Source organism: Ailuropoda melanoleuca, chromosome 17 (genome assembly GCF_002007445.2).
Source record: "Ailuropoda melanoleuca isolate Jingjing chromosome 17, ASM200744v2, whole genome shotgun sequence".
Classification (NCBI taxonomy): domain Eukaryota; kingdom Metazoa; phylum Chordata; class Mammalia; order Carnivora; family Ursidae; genus Ailuropoda; species Ailuropoda melanoleuca.
In genome coordinates, this window is record NC_048234.1 from 7,295,465 (window position 1) to 7,313,593 (window position 18,129).

General features: G+C 45.3%; 1 protein-coding gene across 6 annotated transcripts in view; it reads left to right on the plus strand.

Moving 5' to 3' along the window:
• MYOCD (myocardin) overlaps positions 1–18,129 on the plus strand; it is a 132,187-nt gene that overhangs the window by 63,352 nt on the left and 50,706 nt on the right. For 3 of the 6 annotated variants that reach the window (XM_034646966.1, XM_019808625.2, XM_019808626.2), the window contains exons 2-6: positions 3,724–3,789; positions 8,123–8,267; positions 12,435–12,490; positions 13,985–14,060; positions 16,920–17,081. In XM_034646966.1, coding sequence (XP_034502857.1) covers positions 8,228–8,267; positions 12,435–12,490; positions 13,985–14,060; positions 16,920–17,081 — 334 coding nt within the window. In that variant the 5' untranslated portion in view covers positions 3,724–3,789; positions 8,123–8,227. The remainder of the gene's footprint in view (positions 1–3,723; positions 3,790–8,122; positions 8,268–12,434; positions 12,491–13,984; positions 14,061–16,919; positions 17,082–18,129) is intronic. The other 3 variants (XM_034646967.1, XM_019808627.2, XM_019808624.2) reach the window with 2 other exon arrangements.

Genomic DNA, 18,129 nt, shown 5'->3' on the forward strand with positions numbered 1-18,129 from the left:
TACCTGAACGCATCTTTATCTTATCTTCGTATCTAGAGGACATTTCTTATTTGGTGTTGACTTTTGTTTTGTGTTTTGCATTTTGCTTCTGTTTTATCTTCTGGCTTCCACACTTTCTGGATGAGAATCAGTGTTTCCCTTTATATAATGTGTTGTTTTTCCCTGGATACTTTCGGGATTTTCTCTTTATCTTTGGGTTAGTCATTAGATGATGATGTATCTGAGTATGATTTTCTGTGACTATGTCTGGTTTGGGGTTTGTTGACCTTTTGGAATCTGTGAATTTATGTCCTTCACAAAATTTGGAAGTTTGAGGTTATTATTTATTTCTCCATTCTGTTTCCAGGACTCTAATTAGCTGATTTAGACTTTTTCATATTGTGGCACAGGTCCATGACATTATTATCTGTGTGTCCATTTTTTCTGTCATTTTCCTCTCTCTTCTTAATTTTGATCTATCTTCGATTTTACTGAGTCATTCCCTCTAGTATTTATTCTTTTTTTTTTATTTTTTAAGCAGGCTTCATGCCCAGCATGGAGCCCAACATGGGGCTCAAACTGACAACCATGAGATCAATACCTGAACCATGATCAAGTTGGACCCTCAACCAATTGAGCCACCCAGGCACCCCTGATATTTATTCTTTTATTAAGCTCATTCATGGATTTTTTTTATTTCAGATACTCTACCATTAAGTTTTAGTTTTTTATGGCTTCTTTTTATGTGTCTATTTTGCTGCTGATATTTCCTATCATTCCATTTATTTCAAGCATGTTTTCTTTTACTTCATTGAACATAGTTGAAAATAACTACTTTAGGGTCGCCTGGGTAGCTCAGTTGGTTAAGTATCTGACTCTTGATTTTGGCTCAAATCATGATCTCAGGGTTGTGAGATCGAGCCTCGTATGGAGCCTTCATAAGATTCTCTCTCTTCCTTACCCCTGCCCCACCGGCCTCTAAAAAAAAAGAAGAGGAAGAAGAGGAAAAGAAGGAAAATAACTACTTTAAAGTACTAGTGTGATAATTCCAACATCTGGGACAGCTCAAGGCTAGCATCAGTTAATTGTCTTTTCTGTTTAAAATGGATCACATTTTCCTGATTCTTCCTGGTTCTTTGTGTGTACAGTAATTTTGGATTGTATCCTAGACATTCTGTCTTGTGTTACATAAACTCTGAATTCTTTTACAATCCTGCTGGTTTTGTTTTGTTTTGTTTTGTTTTTTGTTTTGTTTGAGCACACAATCCAGGTGGATTCAAACATTAAGTCCTTTTTTGCCTTTGTGCACAGAGTTTCAAATTTCAGTTTAATTTTATTTTATTAAGATTTTAGTTATTTATTTGACAGAGATAGACAGCCACCAAGAGAGGGAACACAAGCAGGGGGAGTGGGAGAGGAAGAAGCAGGCTCCTAGCGGAGGAGCCTGATGTGGGACTCGATCCCGGAACGCCGGATCACGCCCTGAGCCGAAGGCAGACGCTTAACGACTGTGCCACCCAGGAGCCCCTCAGTTTAATTTTAAACCTTTGCTGTGCCGCTTTGAGTCTGCCCCATGGAAACATCATTAAGGGGTCAACCTGAAACTTGTGAGGGTTCATATGCATAGTTTGGTGATCCCTTCCTTCTCCAGCTCTCTCCCCTACGTGAGGTCCTCCTCAATCTATGGTGCTCAGCTGTGGTTGTCCAGGCACCTTGTTCTGATTTCTCTGGACAGAAAGTGGGGAATGTTTTGTATTAGAGTTTTACTTGACACTTTATGACTCCCGGTCACCCTCAGTTTCTCCCAAATAGGAAACGCACCCCATGCAAGTCACTTCTCCAAGTTTCAACTCCCCTCTACCAGCTGCCTGATTTTGTTTCCTTCAGAATCCTCGGGTAGTCATTTCTCATAGTTTGTTCAGAGTTCAAAAGATTACAACTTTTATTAGTGGGAGGGTTGTTCTGAAGGAGGGCTTAAATAACAAGCCCTCATATCATTTTCATTTGTTTTGGCTTCTTTATTGTCCAGTCCTAACTCACAGTAGAGTGAGGCTATGGTGAGGCACAGTCCAGCAACCAGAAGTAGTTAAAAGCAATTCAACAATATTGACCTCTCAAAGAAGATTGACGAGGGTCCAATTGAAAACCATGGCAGCATTTTAAAAAATTATCTTTCTCCATTACTCTTTCAGTATTGTGACTGCATTTGCTCTGATGCCTCACTCTGAGACCCTAAATCAACTCGAAAGTCAGCCCACATAGCCTTCTTATTTTTGCTCCTCTTCTCTCCATTCTAATTCTCTCTTCTTTAAAGGCAGTTCTCTTGTTCTCTCTTTTCAGTATAAGTTGATTAGACCAATCCGTCTTTTTGCAAATGTTTGTTCCTTCTATCCTAATTCTGAGCAATTTAAACGTCAGAGCCAAGAGGGTGAACTTAGAATCTCCCTGAGAGGGATGCCTGGGTGGCTCAGTCGGTTGAGCGTCCAGCTCTTTATTAGGTTATGGTCTCCAGGTTGTGAGATCAAGCCCTGCATCGGGCTTAGCGCTCTGGGGGGAGTCTGCTTGAGATTCTCTCCTTCTCCCTCTGCCCCTCCCCCAACTCAGATGTGTGCTCTCTGACCCTCTCTCTCTAATAAACTAATTAATTAAAAAAAAAAGAAGAATCTCCTTGAGAAAATGGAATATCCATGAGGGAGAGGCTAAGTGTCCAAAGAATTTTTAGGGGGAGAGTAGAGAGGGAATAGGAGAAAATCATGAATGCTACACTCATAATTTTAAATACAGTTTTTAAAAACAATTTACATGTGTATATGGTATATATGATCTATTTGTGCTATGGGTAGCAACAAAGTTTTATAATATAAAGTTCGAACAATTTACAATGTTTTAACTTTTCTAAGCAAAACCTGACTCCCATAGTCCATCTTTGAAATTCCAAATGGGTCCCAGATGCTCATAACACCCTTGCTTATTGATGAATTATTTTGTGCCATTCACTCTGCTAAGCGACTTACGTGCATTGTTTATCAAACTTCATAGCAACACCTCAAGGCAGTCATCGTTCCCATTCACACATGAGGGAACCAGGGGTCGGAGAGGTTAAGCAGCTGGCCCAGGGTCACCCACCTTTTGAAGGGGCTAGAAATGAGATTTGAAGCCACATGGGACATCAAAGCCTATTGCTTTCTTCATTCTCTCTCCCTTTTGAAAGTGCAGGCAAATTCCCACCGGAATCGGCTGATGTTTATCTACAAAGTGGATAATAGGGAGATGGGGAGCATTCCAGTTCCAACTTGTCACAGACTTCCTGCAAATCCCTGCAGCCCCCTCAGGGTCTCTGCTCTTTTCTTTCTCCACGTCTGCAGCAGAAATACAAACGTACTTCACGCAAAAGTTCAGGACTGTTCTAAAAATAAAATGAGGGGAGCCTGGATGGCTCAGTCCCTCAAGCGTCCAACTCTTGATTTCAGCTCTAGTCGTGATCGCACTGGTCTTGAGATCAAGCCCCACGTCGGGCTCCACATTGAGTGTGGAGCCTGCTTGAGATTCTTTCTCCTTTGCCCTCTGCCCCTCCCTCCCCGCCTTGTGCGAGTGCCCGCTCTCTCTAAATAGATACACAAATAAATAAAATATTTTTTAAAAATAAGAATAAAATGAGAAAGGCTGGGCAAAAATTCTAATGTAAAAATAAACAATTATAATCCTATGCAGCCCAACTTACAGACTAACACTCTGTTTTCTAAGTTTTGCAGTTACGGCTTCAGCAGAGGAGGACCCAGGAACAGCTGGCTAACCGAGGCATAACACCACGTGAGTAGCTGAGTCTCTTGTTCACCCGTCTGTTACCAGGGGACCATGCAATGTGGGAGCTGGAAAGCACGTCCAAGGTCATTGAGCCTAAGCCTATGGATGGGTCTCCCCGAGGATCCTAGTAGACTCCATGTCCACAGGAACCCCAGACCTTGGATTCTTTGCCCCAGAATCTTCTCACCTGCAAGGTCTTCCCTTTCGTGACATAGGTCGTAGCTAAAATGCCGACTGGTGGGTTTGTTTTTAGAGTAAACACAATTCCCTGTGGGCACTCCTCACCCTTCTCTTACTTTTAGGGTGTCATCCCTGTTCTTTCCAGAATCATCAATCATATGTCAATCCTCTTACCTCCTCGGTTTCCATTCTGTTTGGGGTACTTGAGTCCACAATTAATTGAATATTGTCAAGTGCTTCCTTTCTGGAACACTGAGAACCAATGACTTTCTGGCATCAATGGTATAATATCGAATTACTGGCCAAAATTTGAGTCAAAGAAGAAGGATTATCATATCTTTTAGTACGCAGATTTAAAATTTCCTACCAAGTTAGTGATTAAGTCAAACACTTGATTATCCATAGGAACAGAAAGAAGGAAACCCTGAACAAAGGAAGTCACAGTTCAAGCTCCTTTAGGTCATACTTTTTCACTTTCTTCCCCAAAAAGATTTAGAAATCAAAACCCATACTGACTCTTACAGAAATCTAGATTCGTCATGACTATTACTTCAGGGTCCAGCATGTAACAAGCAGACAGTTTGGCCCGGATCAAATGTCCTACAGTTAGTAATAATATTGGAGCCCCGTGACCCAAGGTCTAAAATTTTAAGTATAGTCGGTGCCCCAGAGTCAGAACAGAACTGAGAATGTTTCAAGCCTTTTCCTTTATCATTCAAAAATAGCTCTTTGTTCCTGGCTAAGCCCTCCAACTGGTAAACAGCAGGTGTCCTTACAGAACCACTCAGCGTGCAATTTAAAGGCTGCCTACGCAGTATGTACAGTGGAGATAAGAGCTCATAAGATCTCGTCTGGGTGGCCTGCTTCGTCTCAGCCCACTAGTGCGGGTGCTAAAAACACAGGCAAGAGCAAAGATCTGCCGACTTCCGGTCAGATAAGTACATTGTCACTCAAGACCAGTCTTTTTTGGAATACTGTTACTCACGTGCAGAATCTGACCTGATTAAGCATCATCTAGAAGAATTGTTCACCAAGTGGAAGAGTGTAGCTCCCCCAGGAGCCTCTCAGGGGGCTACAGTCTGTGCCCACACCCTCCAGTCTAAGAGGAGCCCTCCAGTTGGGTAGTATTAAAATATTCTATCCCCACTGGGGTTTCTTTTCTTCGATTCTGGAAAGGCACACGGAGTAGAGAGACTCAGTCCTCAGTCAGCCCAGCTGTTCACAAAACAGCCTGACCTAAAGCTTGACTCGTGTGCCTAGATACTCTGAACCTGGGTCTTGCAGCTGGCATTTGGCTGAGAAGAAACTCTTTTTTTCCCCCCTTTTCTTTTCTTTTTTTTTTTTTTTTTTTTTTGAGGTTTATGGAGTTAAATCTCTGAGAATCCATAAAAACACCTAGGAAAGATAGGAATGAACCCTAGGATACATTTTAAAATAACACCTCTATGTGTGTTTTGTAAATTCAGTGTCCATTTGTGGAGAACGGTTGAGGGAGGGGGAGATATGATATTTTGTTCTCCAGGATTTCCAGAATCAAATAAGATACCTATTAACGAAATCCTGCTTGACAGAAATTTTGCAAACTTAGTCCATTGAACCATTCAGATACTTACTGGGGGAAAAAAAGTCCTATGAGAATGAAATGATTTTTTTCTTTTTAATTCGGCAAAATGATAAAAGTTAATTAAATGTCATCCATTTTCCCTAGTCTTCAGCCAGCTCCTCTCAATGAGGCTTCCTGAGGGTGTAGATTGTGCTGTGGAAAAATATGGAAGCTGCAGGAGCACAAGGCACGCCCAGCCTGCGCAGACCTCAGCTCCTTAGCTCTTCTCAGGAAGTTAGACCAAGACAGAGCTTTCAGCTGCAGAGAGGTTGGGGGCAGAGATGGTTACTTGTCAATCCCATCCGAGATTAAACATGCCATCTAAACGCAGTGCAGAGGGCCTCAGGGTTCATGTGATCAGGAGAAGGAAACCAGACCAGCAGACTCAGGGTCCTATCGATTCAATCAAATTCAACCAATTTTGTTATGAACCAGACCATATGGAGGGTAGCGTGCTGGGCCCCGTAGAGACAACAACGAGTGAGACAGTCCCTCGAATGGACTCGAAATTTTAGGGGAAGAGATGATAGGAAACACACAGAAGTATAATTCAAGGTGGAAATGTTACATAATTATGAATACAATCTCACTTTATCCATAAAATTTGAAATAACTGCAATCCCCCCCCCGATTTTAAAGCTTATCATATACATCGGCTCAATTGAAAGCTGATGGCCAAGCGAACTATTTGTTGTCCCTATGTTATTATTACATAGCATCACTGTTTTTTAACCAGTCCACAGAAACACCTGCTATCCTTTGGCAGAATTCCTCTTGAGTTTTACATTAGATTAAATCTCAAAGGCATTGCCACTCCCGTTGTAGCAGAGCTGGGGCTACGACCTACAGTGGGACTGGTCCCCGCATAGAGCTCTTGTCTCAAATATTCCAAAGGAATCACTTGGACTTTAAAAACACGTCCTTAGGTTTCCCTCAAGCATTTTGTGGCCAAAAAATTCCGTTGGAATCTGGGGAAATTAAAACTAGACGTAGGTGGAAATGCCAAGGAAAACCCAGTGGTTTTAACAAAATGGCGTCAGGTTTTCCGTCATCGTCTATGCCCAGCCGTGACCAAGAGTGAAGGAGACGTTCTGCTGTATTAGCCTTGTAGCAGATCGTGCTTCACTTGTACATGAAATTGATGATGACAGTATAAGGTTTCTCTCCCTCCTGATTCCGATGAGCCGAACCATGTGTAAATTTCAGTTGACTAGCGGAACTGGCCCAGATGGATTGAATTTACCTCCTGCCTCCTTCTTGGTCATGTATCCTGCAGGTTTTGACATTACTGATGAGTAACAAATAGTCCACCACAACCAGGGACAAATTCTCCTTCATAACCCCTCTTAATCATTTCTCTTCGGCATTTACTTATTTCTCACTTTTGTCCATGATGGGTCTGGGGTTCTTCCCCTTCAGGTGCTTTGAATGAACCTAAAGTCATTGTTCCTTGAGTTTAGTCAAGAAGGGCAGAGTTCTGAGGCCAGCACAGAGGCCCTAGAACAGCTTTCAATTGCAGAAAGAGTTTTTTCACACTGGGAGCATGGGCCCCAGCCAGATTCTAGGATTGTTTTCACATTTATAACACCATTGTAGAATTCACATCATCTAAATAGTCATGAAATCACGGTGAGATACCCTCTTGTAATGAGCTCAGAAATATTACTTTAAGAATTTATTGTTTGGACTTGTCTCCAGAATCCCACCTCTGAATCTCTAAATGGAGATTTCAGATCTCATCGTCTACCACCACCAGCCGGGAATCAAAGGGAGCACTTCCCTGCCCCTCCCTGGTGGGGTCAAGGCTGCAAAAGACATCTACGTTCTCTGTTTTCTCATGGCTTTGGGACAGAGCCAACCTCCTTCCCTGTTGACCTGTGGGGCTAGGATCTGTTCACCATTTCTCATGCAGGTTTTTCTCCACTACGATTCTTTTCCTTAGGCATCCCTCTCCTGGGGGCGGGGGGGGGGTGGATCTAAAACCACACCACTTTATTCCAACCCCTTGGGAAGCCACGGTGCAGAGGGATGGTTGGCTCTCCAGAGTAGGTGCAAAGAATAATCACAGCAGTTCAGTGGTGTTTTGACCATCTGCTGCGAGGAACGCCCTGGGGAACCCACAGGAGTCAGACGGGACTTCTGTTTCAGATGCTTGCCGTCTGGAAGGGGCCCCAGATCACCCCTGCTCGGTTGTTCCGAGTAGCGATATTGGACAGCATCACACAAGTGCACGGAGCGAGTCTCTGGGGGGAGTGAAGGAAGGAACTACTGCCTCTTTCCCTCTCCTCCCTCTGCTAGTAAAGTGGGGCTAATCTGTAAGAACCCAGGGCAGAGAGGCGGGAACAGATAGCTTATGGTCCTGGGATAAGGGAACAAGAGAACTGCAGTAGACCGGAGCCCCAGACAGGCTGCGGCATCTCCACGGAAACTTCCAGAAAGCCGCCGCTGGCCAGAATGAACCATCCGGGCAGCTTGGGTCCATGATCTGATCAGTGTAAATGAATTGAAAGCTACGATGAGCTGTCTATGAACGGTGCCACCTTATTTGTTTTGCAGACTAATCCCAGCCACAGCAAAGCCTTGGTAAACCCCCGAGTTCTCTGTGGTACCTGTCCTGAATAGCACCAAGAATGACCGGGCACACCCTTCTACCCACACCACATGCAGCTTCATGATAGTTTCGAGAAGTCGACTATGCAAAGTCTGTCCTCCTCTTCTCTGTGCATCCATCTGACTTGGCTTCTTCCTCAGCACCCAAGCGCACAACTGTTGGCTGTTTGAGCAGCACACGGCACGAGGGTTTTAATCTGTCTGCCTCCTCCCTCTGTCTAACATCTCAAGTTCAGAGACAGGCCAAGGCACTCTGGATTTCCATGGCGAGCCCGCTGTACAGGTGTTTGAGGAGACAAAGCAAGGACAGAGCCAAGATGGCTAGTTCCCAAACTTTTAGTCACCCAAGACGACTTCCATTATTCTCCATGCTGCCACGGGTCCTATGTTGGAAATTGCCTTGTCTCCCCCCACCCAAAGAACCCCACATTCACGAATTATGAATCCATATATCTGTTTTTGATTAATTAATGGCATTTACACTGACCAGCCCGTGCATTTTGGTGAGACAGCCATCACAAAACACGCCATTACGATCCTAGGCAGCAACAAGGAAAAGGGACCGTTCCGTTAGCCTAATCAGCCTTTCTCCAGGCACACAGACCTTTTTCCTTCGGCTCTTTGAAATGCTGAAAATCAGTCCTAGAAATTCATTTCTCTCTTTTGGAACTCCCGGGTTCCGAAGGACACTAGATCAGGACGCATGGCCCCGGAGGGCTGCAGAGCAGCGGTTCTCAAACCTGGGCATCAGGATTGGCAAGCAGGGCATGTTCCAACATAAATCCCCGGGACCCGGTTGTGGAGGGTCCGGTCGTGGGGGTCTGGGTGGGGCCCAAGCATTGGCATTTCTGACAAGCTTCCAGGTGAGGCTGAAGGTACTGGTCCGGGGGCCACACATTGAGAACAACTGTGCCTGATGCTAACCCAGGACACCAGCCCTGTGATTCTGTATTTCCGTCTTTATCTGGAATACTGAAGGAGCTGGGTTCTGTCCTGCAAGCCTGGGAGGGTGTGACCCTGTGAGAGCAGGCAGGCATGGCCCTGCCTCTGTTGTCCAAGCTGCTGCCAGCAGCAGTCCCCCCACCCCCAGCCTGTGCTGGGGAGTCTGCCCGTCCCCTTCACTGATGCCTCAGTGGCCTCAGGGCCCATGTTCTCCTTTTCCTGGGCTCCTGTTGGAGGCATGAAGTTAAGGTCTAGAGCAGGGGACTGCAGGAAGCCTGTTCTTTCCTCGGGATCTTTTTCTGAGCTTTCGTAAGCAAATGTTTATACACACAGCTGACCCAAATTAGCTGGAGCTGCGGGACCGAAATAGGAATAGGGCCGTAACTAAACTCTGAGGCGAGAACACGAATTCCCTTGTGAGAAGTGATTAATCTTCCTCCAGGGGGGACGATTTAGATGTGTGGCTGACTGAATTTACAACCATATTTTAATTTGAAATCACATTGACTTTTTTTTTTTAATTTAGAAATCCGAATTCCTTTTCCATCTTAAATGTCAACGTCCCCAAAAAACGAAATTTNGGGGGGGACGATTTAGATGTGTGGCTGACTGAATTTACAACCATATTTTAATTTGAAATCACATTGACATTTTTTTTTTTAATTTAGAAATCCGAATTCCTTTTCCATCTTAAATGTCAACGTCCCCAAAAAACGAAATTTTGCCATTTGATACTGGGCTGGCGGCAAGAGGTCCTTTGTGTATTTTCCAAAAAGCCAACTTGGGGGGTGCATTGTGGCTTTCGCTGGCCCTCAGGGGAGCTGGCTAAAACCCACATTCCCCGGAGCCATGGAAAAAGCAAATATCAATCACAGAGCCATGGCATGATAGTTCTCCGTGGGGTGACCCCAAGCCAGCACCCCATATAACATCCCTTAAGCCCCGAGGAGATGAGTGTGTGGTAAAATGCAGTGTGTGGACCTCCTTGGCTTTCTTCCCAAGTCCTTGCCAAATGGACATAGCATCTCCCACTGTGTCTCTGTGATGGAAGATTCCAGAGGACCTTTGTCCTCCTGGCATCAGAGACCTGGACTGTGCGAATCATTTCACAAGTTATTAACACCAAGAATGTTGAATTACAGCTCTCCAACACTAAGATACAGGAAATTCACTGTTTTCTTTGAACAATTAATAAGCCCTGCTAATAGGAACTGAAGAGCCTCAGGGGGCAAGAGAACCAGATAAATTCCTCCTAATTCCTAAACCCAATTAAAACCAATTGAGTTTGGAATGTAAGTGATATCACAGGATAGGTTCATACTGCTCCCTTAGGGCTGCTGCTTAAGGAAAAGGATGTGTGAATGCTTTTTAACCACTTACTACAACCACACAAAGATCATTTCCTTTCTGGAGTATGTAAGTGATTAGGCCAACACCAGCATGTAATCCCGAATGAGATGACCACCAGACTGTAGGACAGAGGCAGAGACCTATCCTTTCAGATCGTACAGATTCACCAGGGCCCCCTGGACCTTGAGCAGACTTGTAGGATCTGGTTGCCTGCGGATTTGGGAGTTTCAGAGCACCATCAGTATAAATTGCCAACTGCGATCAAATGCAGGAAAAGACAAGTTTCCTTACAAGGAATGGCGACCAGACCCAAATCTAGAAAATGCACAAACAATGCATTAGAACAGTACGTTTCTCCAGAGGATTTCCCAGAGCTACTGAGCGGGGATGAGTGGAGGGTGTGTGGGGAGGAGGGGGCATTGGAAATGCCAGATTTTGCAAAGAAGCCCATTTTAAGAGTGAAAGCAGCAAAGAGAAACGTGTTCGATCAATGGGAAATGTGATAATGGCAGCATGTGCCATAATTTTTCCTGTAAGAAAGGAAGCCCCTTAATCTCCGCTCGAAGTGAGAAGGAGAGTACTCGCCCAGTATATTTGGCACACGGCAGCCAGCTGGGACTGTTTGGCACATTCCTTTGGTCAACATTGTTCATGTCCCGGTGATGCAGGGACACCTTAGCGGCTTCCCAAGCTGTGCTTCCATAGAGAGTAGGAGGTTGACCAGCTGCCAGGACTGTGATGCCATTTGCTTGATGTCCAGCACGGGCTCTCCTGAAATCTGTGCTTGAGTTTAGAATTTACTTTAAAGACTGAACAAGACTCACACACTCATACACGCACAGCTCCAAGTGCCAATCTGGCCAGAAACCCAGTTTTTTAAGCTGGCTAAACCTTGGAGGAATATGTCATTGCCTGCCGCTTAAGGGTGGACGTTTGCTGGAGCAGTATTAGAACCCCAGATCCTGTGGTTTATCAGCTTGCCCCGACTTGCAATTCAGAGAAGTATTCAGTGCGGTTCTGTGAGCTCTGACCAACCTCGTCGCTTAGAACGCAGAGTGATTGTTTGTGGCTCTGGATTGATTATTTCAGGGGCTCACGAAAGCTCATAAGAGAGGCAGAATGTTGCCCAATGAGGTTCTGCTGCTCTGCTAAGTCCAAAGAGGTTCCCCGCCATGGTGGAGAGCAGGAGGAAGAGGGAAGGATGGAGGCGGCGCTCGGTCCAGGCTGGCCTAGCTGCTGTGTGCCCTGGCTGACCCGTACGTGTGTCTCCCAGGTGCTGATGTTTTGAACAGCACGCCTTGGAAGAAGTGAAGTCGTCAGAGCACCTAGGCTCTTAGCCCTAACTGTGTGACCCTGGGCAAGTCAGCCGATTTCTGTGGACTCAGTTTCCCCATTCTGTCCAGGGCGGGAGCTCATGTCACGATCTCCAGGGCCCCTTCCGGCCCTCAAGTCTGATTCTGTGCTTCTCACCCAGCACCCTTAGTTGCATGTTTCCGTCCGACCCATCACGGATCTTATCCCAAGTTCAGGTCCTGCAGGCTGGGACGCCCCTCCCGTGGCCCGCAGCCCCCACCCAGACTTCTGCACTCAGGGGCAGGGCAAAGTGGAAGAGGGCATTAAGCACCCCATCTGCCCCTCTCCCTCGCTCTGGATCTGTGTCCAGCCTCCCACAGGTCCCCGTGCCTCCCCAGGATCTCAGAATGCCCTGTCTCCACCACCTGTCTCCCTGTCGCACGTCTGCCTCCGCTGCTCCTCCTGTTTCTGGCCTCAATTCCACCTTCGTCTGTATCCTCTGGCTTCAGGGAAGCTGGTGTCCTCCGGGCCTCTCCTCTTCGATTGCTTGTGGCCTAATAAAGGCACTCACGTCCATCCTATGCACAGCTCAGCAAGCACACCGGCAAATCCCGTCTTGGCTGCTCAGTGCCCTGAGCCCGCCCCTGCTCACGTCCCTGTCTTTCCGTTGCAGCACTGAAAAATCCAACTGAATTCCATGAGCAAAGAAAACATTTGGATAGTGACAAGGTAATTTTTTTTTTTCCCCCGAACTGCTCTCTTTCTGAACTTGGACTCCAGGGTATGGATCTCTCAAGTGCTCAGCTTTGGCTAAAGCAGGTGGAATTTCTACCACAAATGCCCCCACCGCCCGACCCCCAAACTACAGACTACGAACTGAAAACTAGAGAAACGCGATTGACTACGCTTCGCTTTGAAACTATTTTTTAGCTTAAAAAAAAAATGTCCCCAGTCCTTCTGATGTTAGAAAGTTTGTGGCAAGGGTGTGAAGAAGTCAAAGAGACTTCGAAAAGCCTTCCAGACCTTTCTTACCATCAGATTTTTAAAAATCCAGTGTAATACTAAGGGAGGGTCTGTGAATACGGAGGTGATTTGCAGGTACTTGAAAGCAAAAGGCATTGGATTTATTTCTCTTTCTGTGTTTGTCTGTTTGTTTGTTTAGCACTTCCGGTGGGGGAGGGGGTAGGGATTGGCATATACTCTGTACCTTCATAGTAGATCTCTGCAAGCTGAACTTATCAATAATATAATAAATGTTATTTAGCCGGCATCAGCCCTGTATGAGAAGGAGATTCGGAGCGGGTGCCTTTCTCCTGGGATTTCTTTGTCTACGAGTTCCAACCTTGCAGCTCTGTTACTGGTGGAGAAAGGAGCTGAGCTCTGTGACTCTTCACAGCGGCTGTGGTCCCTGCTATCTGGATAACAACTGTTTTCTATCAGAACGGGAGTGACCTCCAGACCCCTCTCAGGGGTCAAGTAGGAGATCCAGTAGAGTGGGATCAAAACCCAGAACTAGAGATCAGGGCCTGAGGTCTGGGTGTGACCGTGCCAGAGCCCACGTAAGTCCCCCACAGACAGCTCCACCACGGAGAAGACGATGGGACTTGGTAAATCATCTCCGTGTGTCCTGCCCACTCACGGTGCTCCTGAATTTACATTTTCACAGGTCCTAAGAGAGAAGGCAGGTGAATCCTTGGAAGAGGGCGTACATTGTCATGTTGTAGTAGATGGACTCGGGTTACATTTCATCTCTAACCTTACTTAGTTTCGTGGCTGTTTTAAGAGTCCGGGGAACAGAATTGACTAGAGTACAAGCAACTTAGTATCATCAGAGCTGTATTAATATTTTATTAACATGTATCTGCCTGGCCTGTAAGTGTGCAGCCTGATGGGGACTCAAGCTCCTTCCCTCTTTCCTGATTTTTTCCATCCAAAAATTACCAGACAGGCTCTTGCAAGCGTTCCCGCATCAAAATAGAGCAGACCAGAGCAGTTTGCAGGTTGTTTGTCAAAAGAAGGACTGTTTTTCCCTTTGAGAGAAATCAGGTTCTTTTTTTTTTTTAATTATGTTATGTTAGTCACCATACAGTACATCATTAGTTTTTGATGGAGTGTTCCACGATTCATTGTTGCGCGAAGTCAGGCTCTTTTAAAGTCAAAACGAGGCAGTAGTTCAACCCTGTGAGGTCACTAGCAGAACACGTTCTGTGTTTGTTCTTACAGACTGAAGACTCCCTGAGGCACAAGGTCAGAAACAGGCCCGACCGTGCAGACGTGGTTAATATGCACATACTCCAAGGTGAGACCGCACCCCAGCGTGACCCAGGATGCCCACCCACGGTGGGCATGTGCCAGAGTTCTTTTCTCTCTGTGTGTCCTCTTAATAAGTGTCCCCTGCCGCTCCAGAGCGGTCGTTTGAGTCACTCTAGGGCCACGGAGACAGTCAAATCAGGAGGGTAGAGGTTGGGCTCCCATCTCAGACGTGGTACTTTCTACTCCCCTCTGAGCACCTCTCTCTCCCCACCATGTGTCCGTCCTTTGGCTGGTAATGAATCTCTGCTCTGTTAACTAAAGAAAATGATTAGACATACAAAGATGTATAAACAGTGATGTTTATGGAGGGGTTATTTTTGATGTTGGAACATGGAAAACCGTGAAATGTCCCAACACTGGGGGATCGGCTGAATTCATGACCCATTGTCCACAGGATCGAATACCTGGCAGCCACTACACATGAGGCTTTAAAAGAAAAAGGATATAGTGAGAAAAGTCTTACAAGAGGACGGTGAGTGAAAAAGACCAGAAAACAAAGCTATATTTATGATCAGACTCAGGGAGGGACAAACATATACATAAACAGTATTTATAGTCTGATTCTGTGATTTAAAAAAAAAAATACGTAGCCCAGGGGCACCCACCTGGCTGGCTCAGTTGGTGGAACATGCGACAATTGATTTCGAGGTTGTGGGTTTGAGCCCCACGTTGGGTGTAGAGATTACTTAAAAGCAAAATCTTGAAATAAATTTTAAAAAACCCCAAAACATAGCCCTAACAATAAATATAAATGGTTAAGAAAGACACCCACCTATGAAAAACAGTTGACTCGAAGTAGGGAGTTTCTCAATGCTTTCATTGTCTTTTGGATACTTTTTTAGTGTTTCTTATACTTACGATGGACGAGCATATAATAATATTACAATCAAAAAATCATGAGGGGGTGTCTGGGTGGCTCAGTCAGTTAAGCATCAGACTCTTGATCTCAGCTCTAGTCTTGATTGCAGGGGTCGCGAGTTCGAGCCCCGTGTGGGCTCCGCACTGTGCATGGCGCCCACTTAAAAAAAAAAAAAAGGCTTGAGAAATGTTATTTGTTACATCATCACGATCTTGAATTAAAATAGGCTGTGAACTGCCATGGTCCCAGTTCAGTTGCATGACTCTGGCAGTTCCCATGGGATCTCTCTTCTCCCCAACAGAAATTAGGAATTAGTGCCCTACGGCACCGCAGATCTGCTGGATACAAAATGACCCCTCTTTGCAAAGGTTCATGGTCTAGTTTTAGAAGCAGCAGCATAAGACCAAGGGCCACGGCTGTAAGTGCTAGAAGCAGTTGCAGCAAAAGGGGCACATACAAACAGGCTTTGTGCTGGGACCCAAAGAGTCAGCTACTGAGCTGGTCGTGGGGAGAAGGTAGGAAGCCTGCCAGGGTGGGGAAATGAAGCAAAGGTGCAAAGGTCAACTCTGTAAGATGTGCTAGACGGAAGGGGGAGGACCACGGTCACTGGAGTGGTCCTTTGGGGGTGGAGAATCTCCATTCCTGGCACAGCTGGTCTGATAGAGGACTAGGGGTTTTGAGGGAGGAGTGTTTTCTGAAGATTAATCCTGTGTGGGTTCGCAGGATGAATCAGAAAGACCCCTGAGGCAGGGGACCCAGCGAGAAGCCCTTGCCATGACCTGGGAGGACGTTAGGGGAGGTTCGGGGAGGACTGAGAGTCAAGCACACCTATTCTTTGTTCACCCACCTTGTGTCTATGTCAGGTGTATTACGGATAACAGCTTCTAGACGAGATCTGACCTGTTGCAACAAAACCACATCCCTAGACCACTCCCATATGGAGATTTCTAGATCAGCCGCCAGACACGAGGTCTGCGTTAGCAGGTGGGGCTGGGAGGCTGGTGTGTAAATAGCTCCTCTTTTAAAACTGCAGACTTGAGAGTAAAGCTACAAAGTTTGATGGAATCCTAACAGGTCTGCCTTATAGCAACAGCTGGTCGACCAGACCCTCCTCCAGGTTCTTTTTTTTTTTTTTAAGATTTTATTTATTTATGTGACAGAGAGACAGCCAGCGAGAGAGGGAACACAAGCAGGGGGAGTGGGAGAGGAAGACACAGGCTCCCAGTGGAGGAGCCCGATGTGGGACTCGATCCTGGAACGCCGGGATCACGCCCTGAGCCGAAGGCAGATGCTTAACGACTGTGCCACCCAGGCGCCCCCCTCCTCCAGGTTCTTACACAGAAATGAGTTGAGGAGTAATCGGAAGAGGAATATATAGGTGATTCAGGGCTTGATAGAGAGACCTTTATCACCACCCAAATGATGAGAAACCCCACACTGGATGAATTCAATTTTAAAAATCCCCCTCTTTAATTAAGTAACTGTTTCAAAGGGATTTTTTTTTTTAATTTTACAACTCACCTTGACATTGGCATCAGTTCGTATCACAACATCACCACTCCTTAAGCAATACTGCTGCAGGTAATTATAATAATAGACGGGATTTGTGGCAGGCTCAGCCCATGCCAGGCAGTGTAGAGACAGGATGCCCTTCCATCTGTTAAAGCTTAGGGTCAGCGAGCAACGTACGCCCCGTGGACTGCCTGCTCGCAGAATTGCCAAATCGCACATTTTTTCCCCCCAAGAATCGGTGCAAAGCACATTTCTCTAACTCTTCTGTGCCGTGCCTCTCGATTTGCCTTTATTTGGAAGCGTCTGGTCTTTGCTGCTAATCCATGTGAAATGACCATGATCGCACGGAAACATCATTACGGTGGTAGGGCCCAACGCAACACAATGGTGCGTGCACAAAAGCCAGAAAGCAAAAGCAAAACCAAAACTGACATCAGAACCATAGGACTGATTCTCCCACTTTCAACCCCTCAGCCTCCACTGCAGAGAGGTCCATCCCAACTGCTCAGATGAAGCTGAAAAGAGCCCGTCTCGCAGATGATCTCAACGAAAAGATCGCCCTCCGGCCAGGGCCCCTGGAGCTGGTGGAGAAGAACATACTCCCTGTGGATTCTGCTGTGAAGGAGGCCATAAAAGGTAGTTAGAACCCACAGCGTGCTTCCCTCTGTGCTCTGAGGCCTGAGGGCAGCCAAGGCTCGGCTGCGCCAGGGGGCCTGGGGGCGGGGCCTCTCACTGCACAGGAGTCCTGCCCTGCATCCCTGTCCCGGAGTCCTCGCCATAACCAGAGGTCCTTGGGAGTGAGGACGGCACTGGTCACCCTTTCACCTGTTTGTCTGGGATTCCAGTGAATGTATAGATTAGCTGATGGGGATTTTTGATGTTTCAAAGGTATTCGTTCTTCTGAGACAGAAACATAGTTTCTCTTCCCACCGATTCAAGTGATCTTGCGTTTCCCTTAGTAAGGTTTTGGGTGTTTGTTTTTAAGTAAAGTCACGTGGATTATTGCTGACATATAGGACATCTATTAATTTTGCACATTAATTTTTTAACTTTGATGAGTTTCTTCATCATTCCGATAGTCTCTCAGTTTATCTTCGATGGCCTAGGTACATAATCATGTTTCCTACAAATAGTGAAAATTTATCTCCCGCTTTGTTGTATTTCTGCCTTGGTGCACCGGCTGATACTTGAAAAGTAACATCAAGGTTTCATTAACGTATTCTGTAATTAGCATCATCTAAAAAATTATATACAGTATTTTCATAACATAAGTTATATATCATTTTTACGTTTTATTTATAAGTTACATATTTGTGAATTATATGGATTTTACATAAAGTGTACAATATACTATATTATACAAACTTAATATATACTCTATTACATATAAAATATCTATATAATATGTAGATGTGTATCATATGTAAAATTATATATATGAATGATATAAAGTACATAATTTATGTTGCTTCATATTATACAATGAATAATGCAGTTTAATAATTATTAATATATTACATAGTAGAAAATTAGCTTTATTTGAACATGGCCAGGGATTCAATCAGTATTTTAGTATCATATGTTATGTTTTTGCTATGCTGATAACATTTATTTCGTTCGTTTCTATCCTAAATGGGGATTTCTTCTCTCATGTACTTCTGTATATGATATTAGCTTTTGGTAT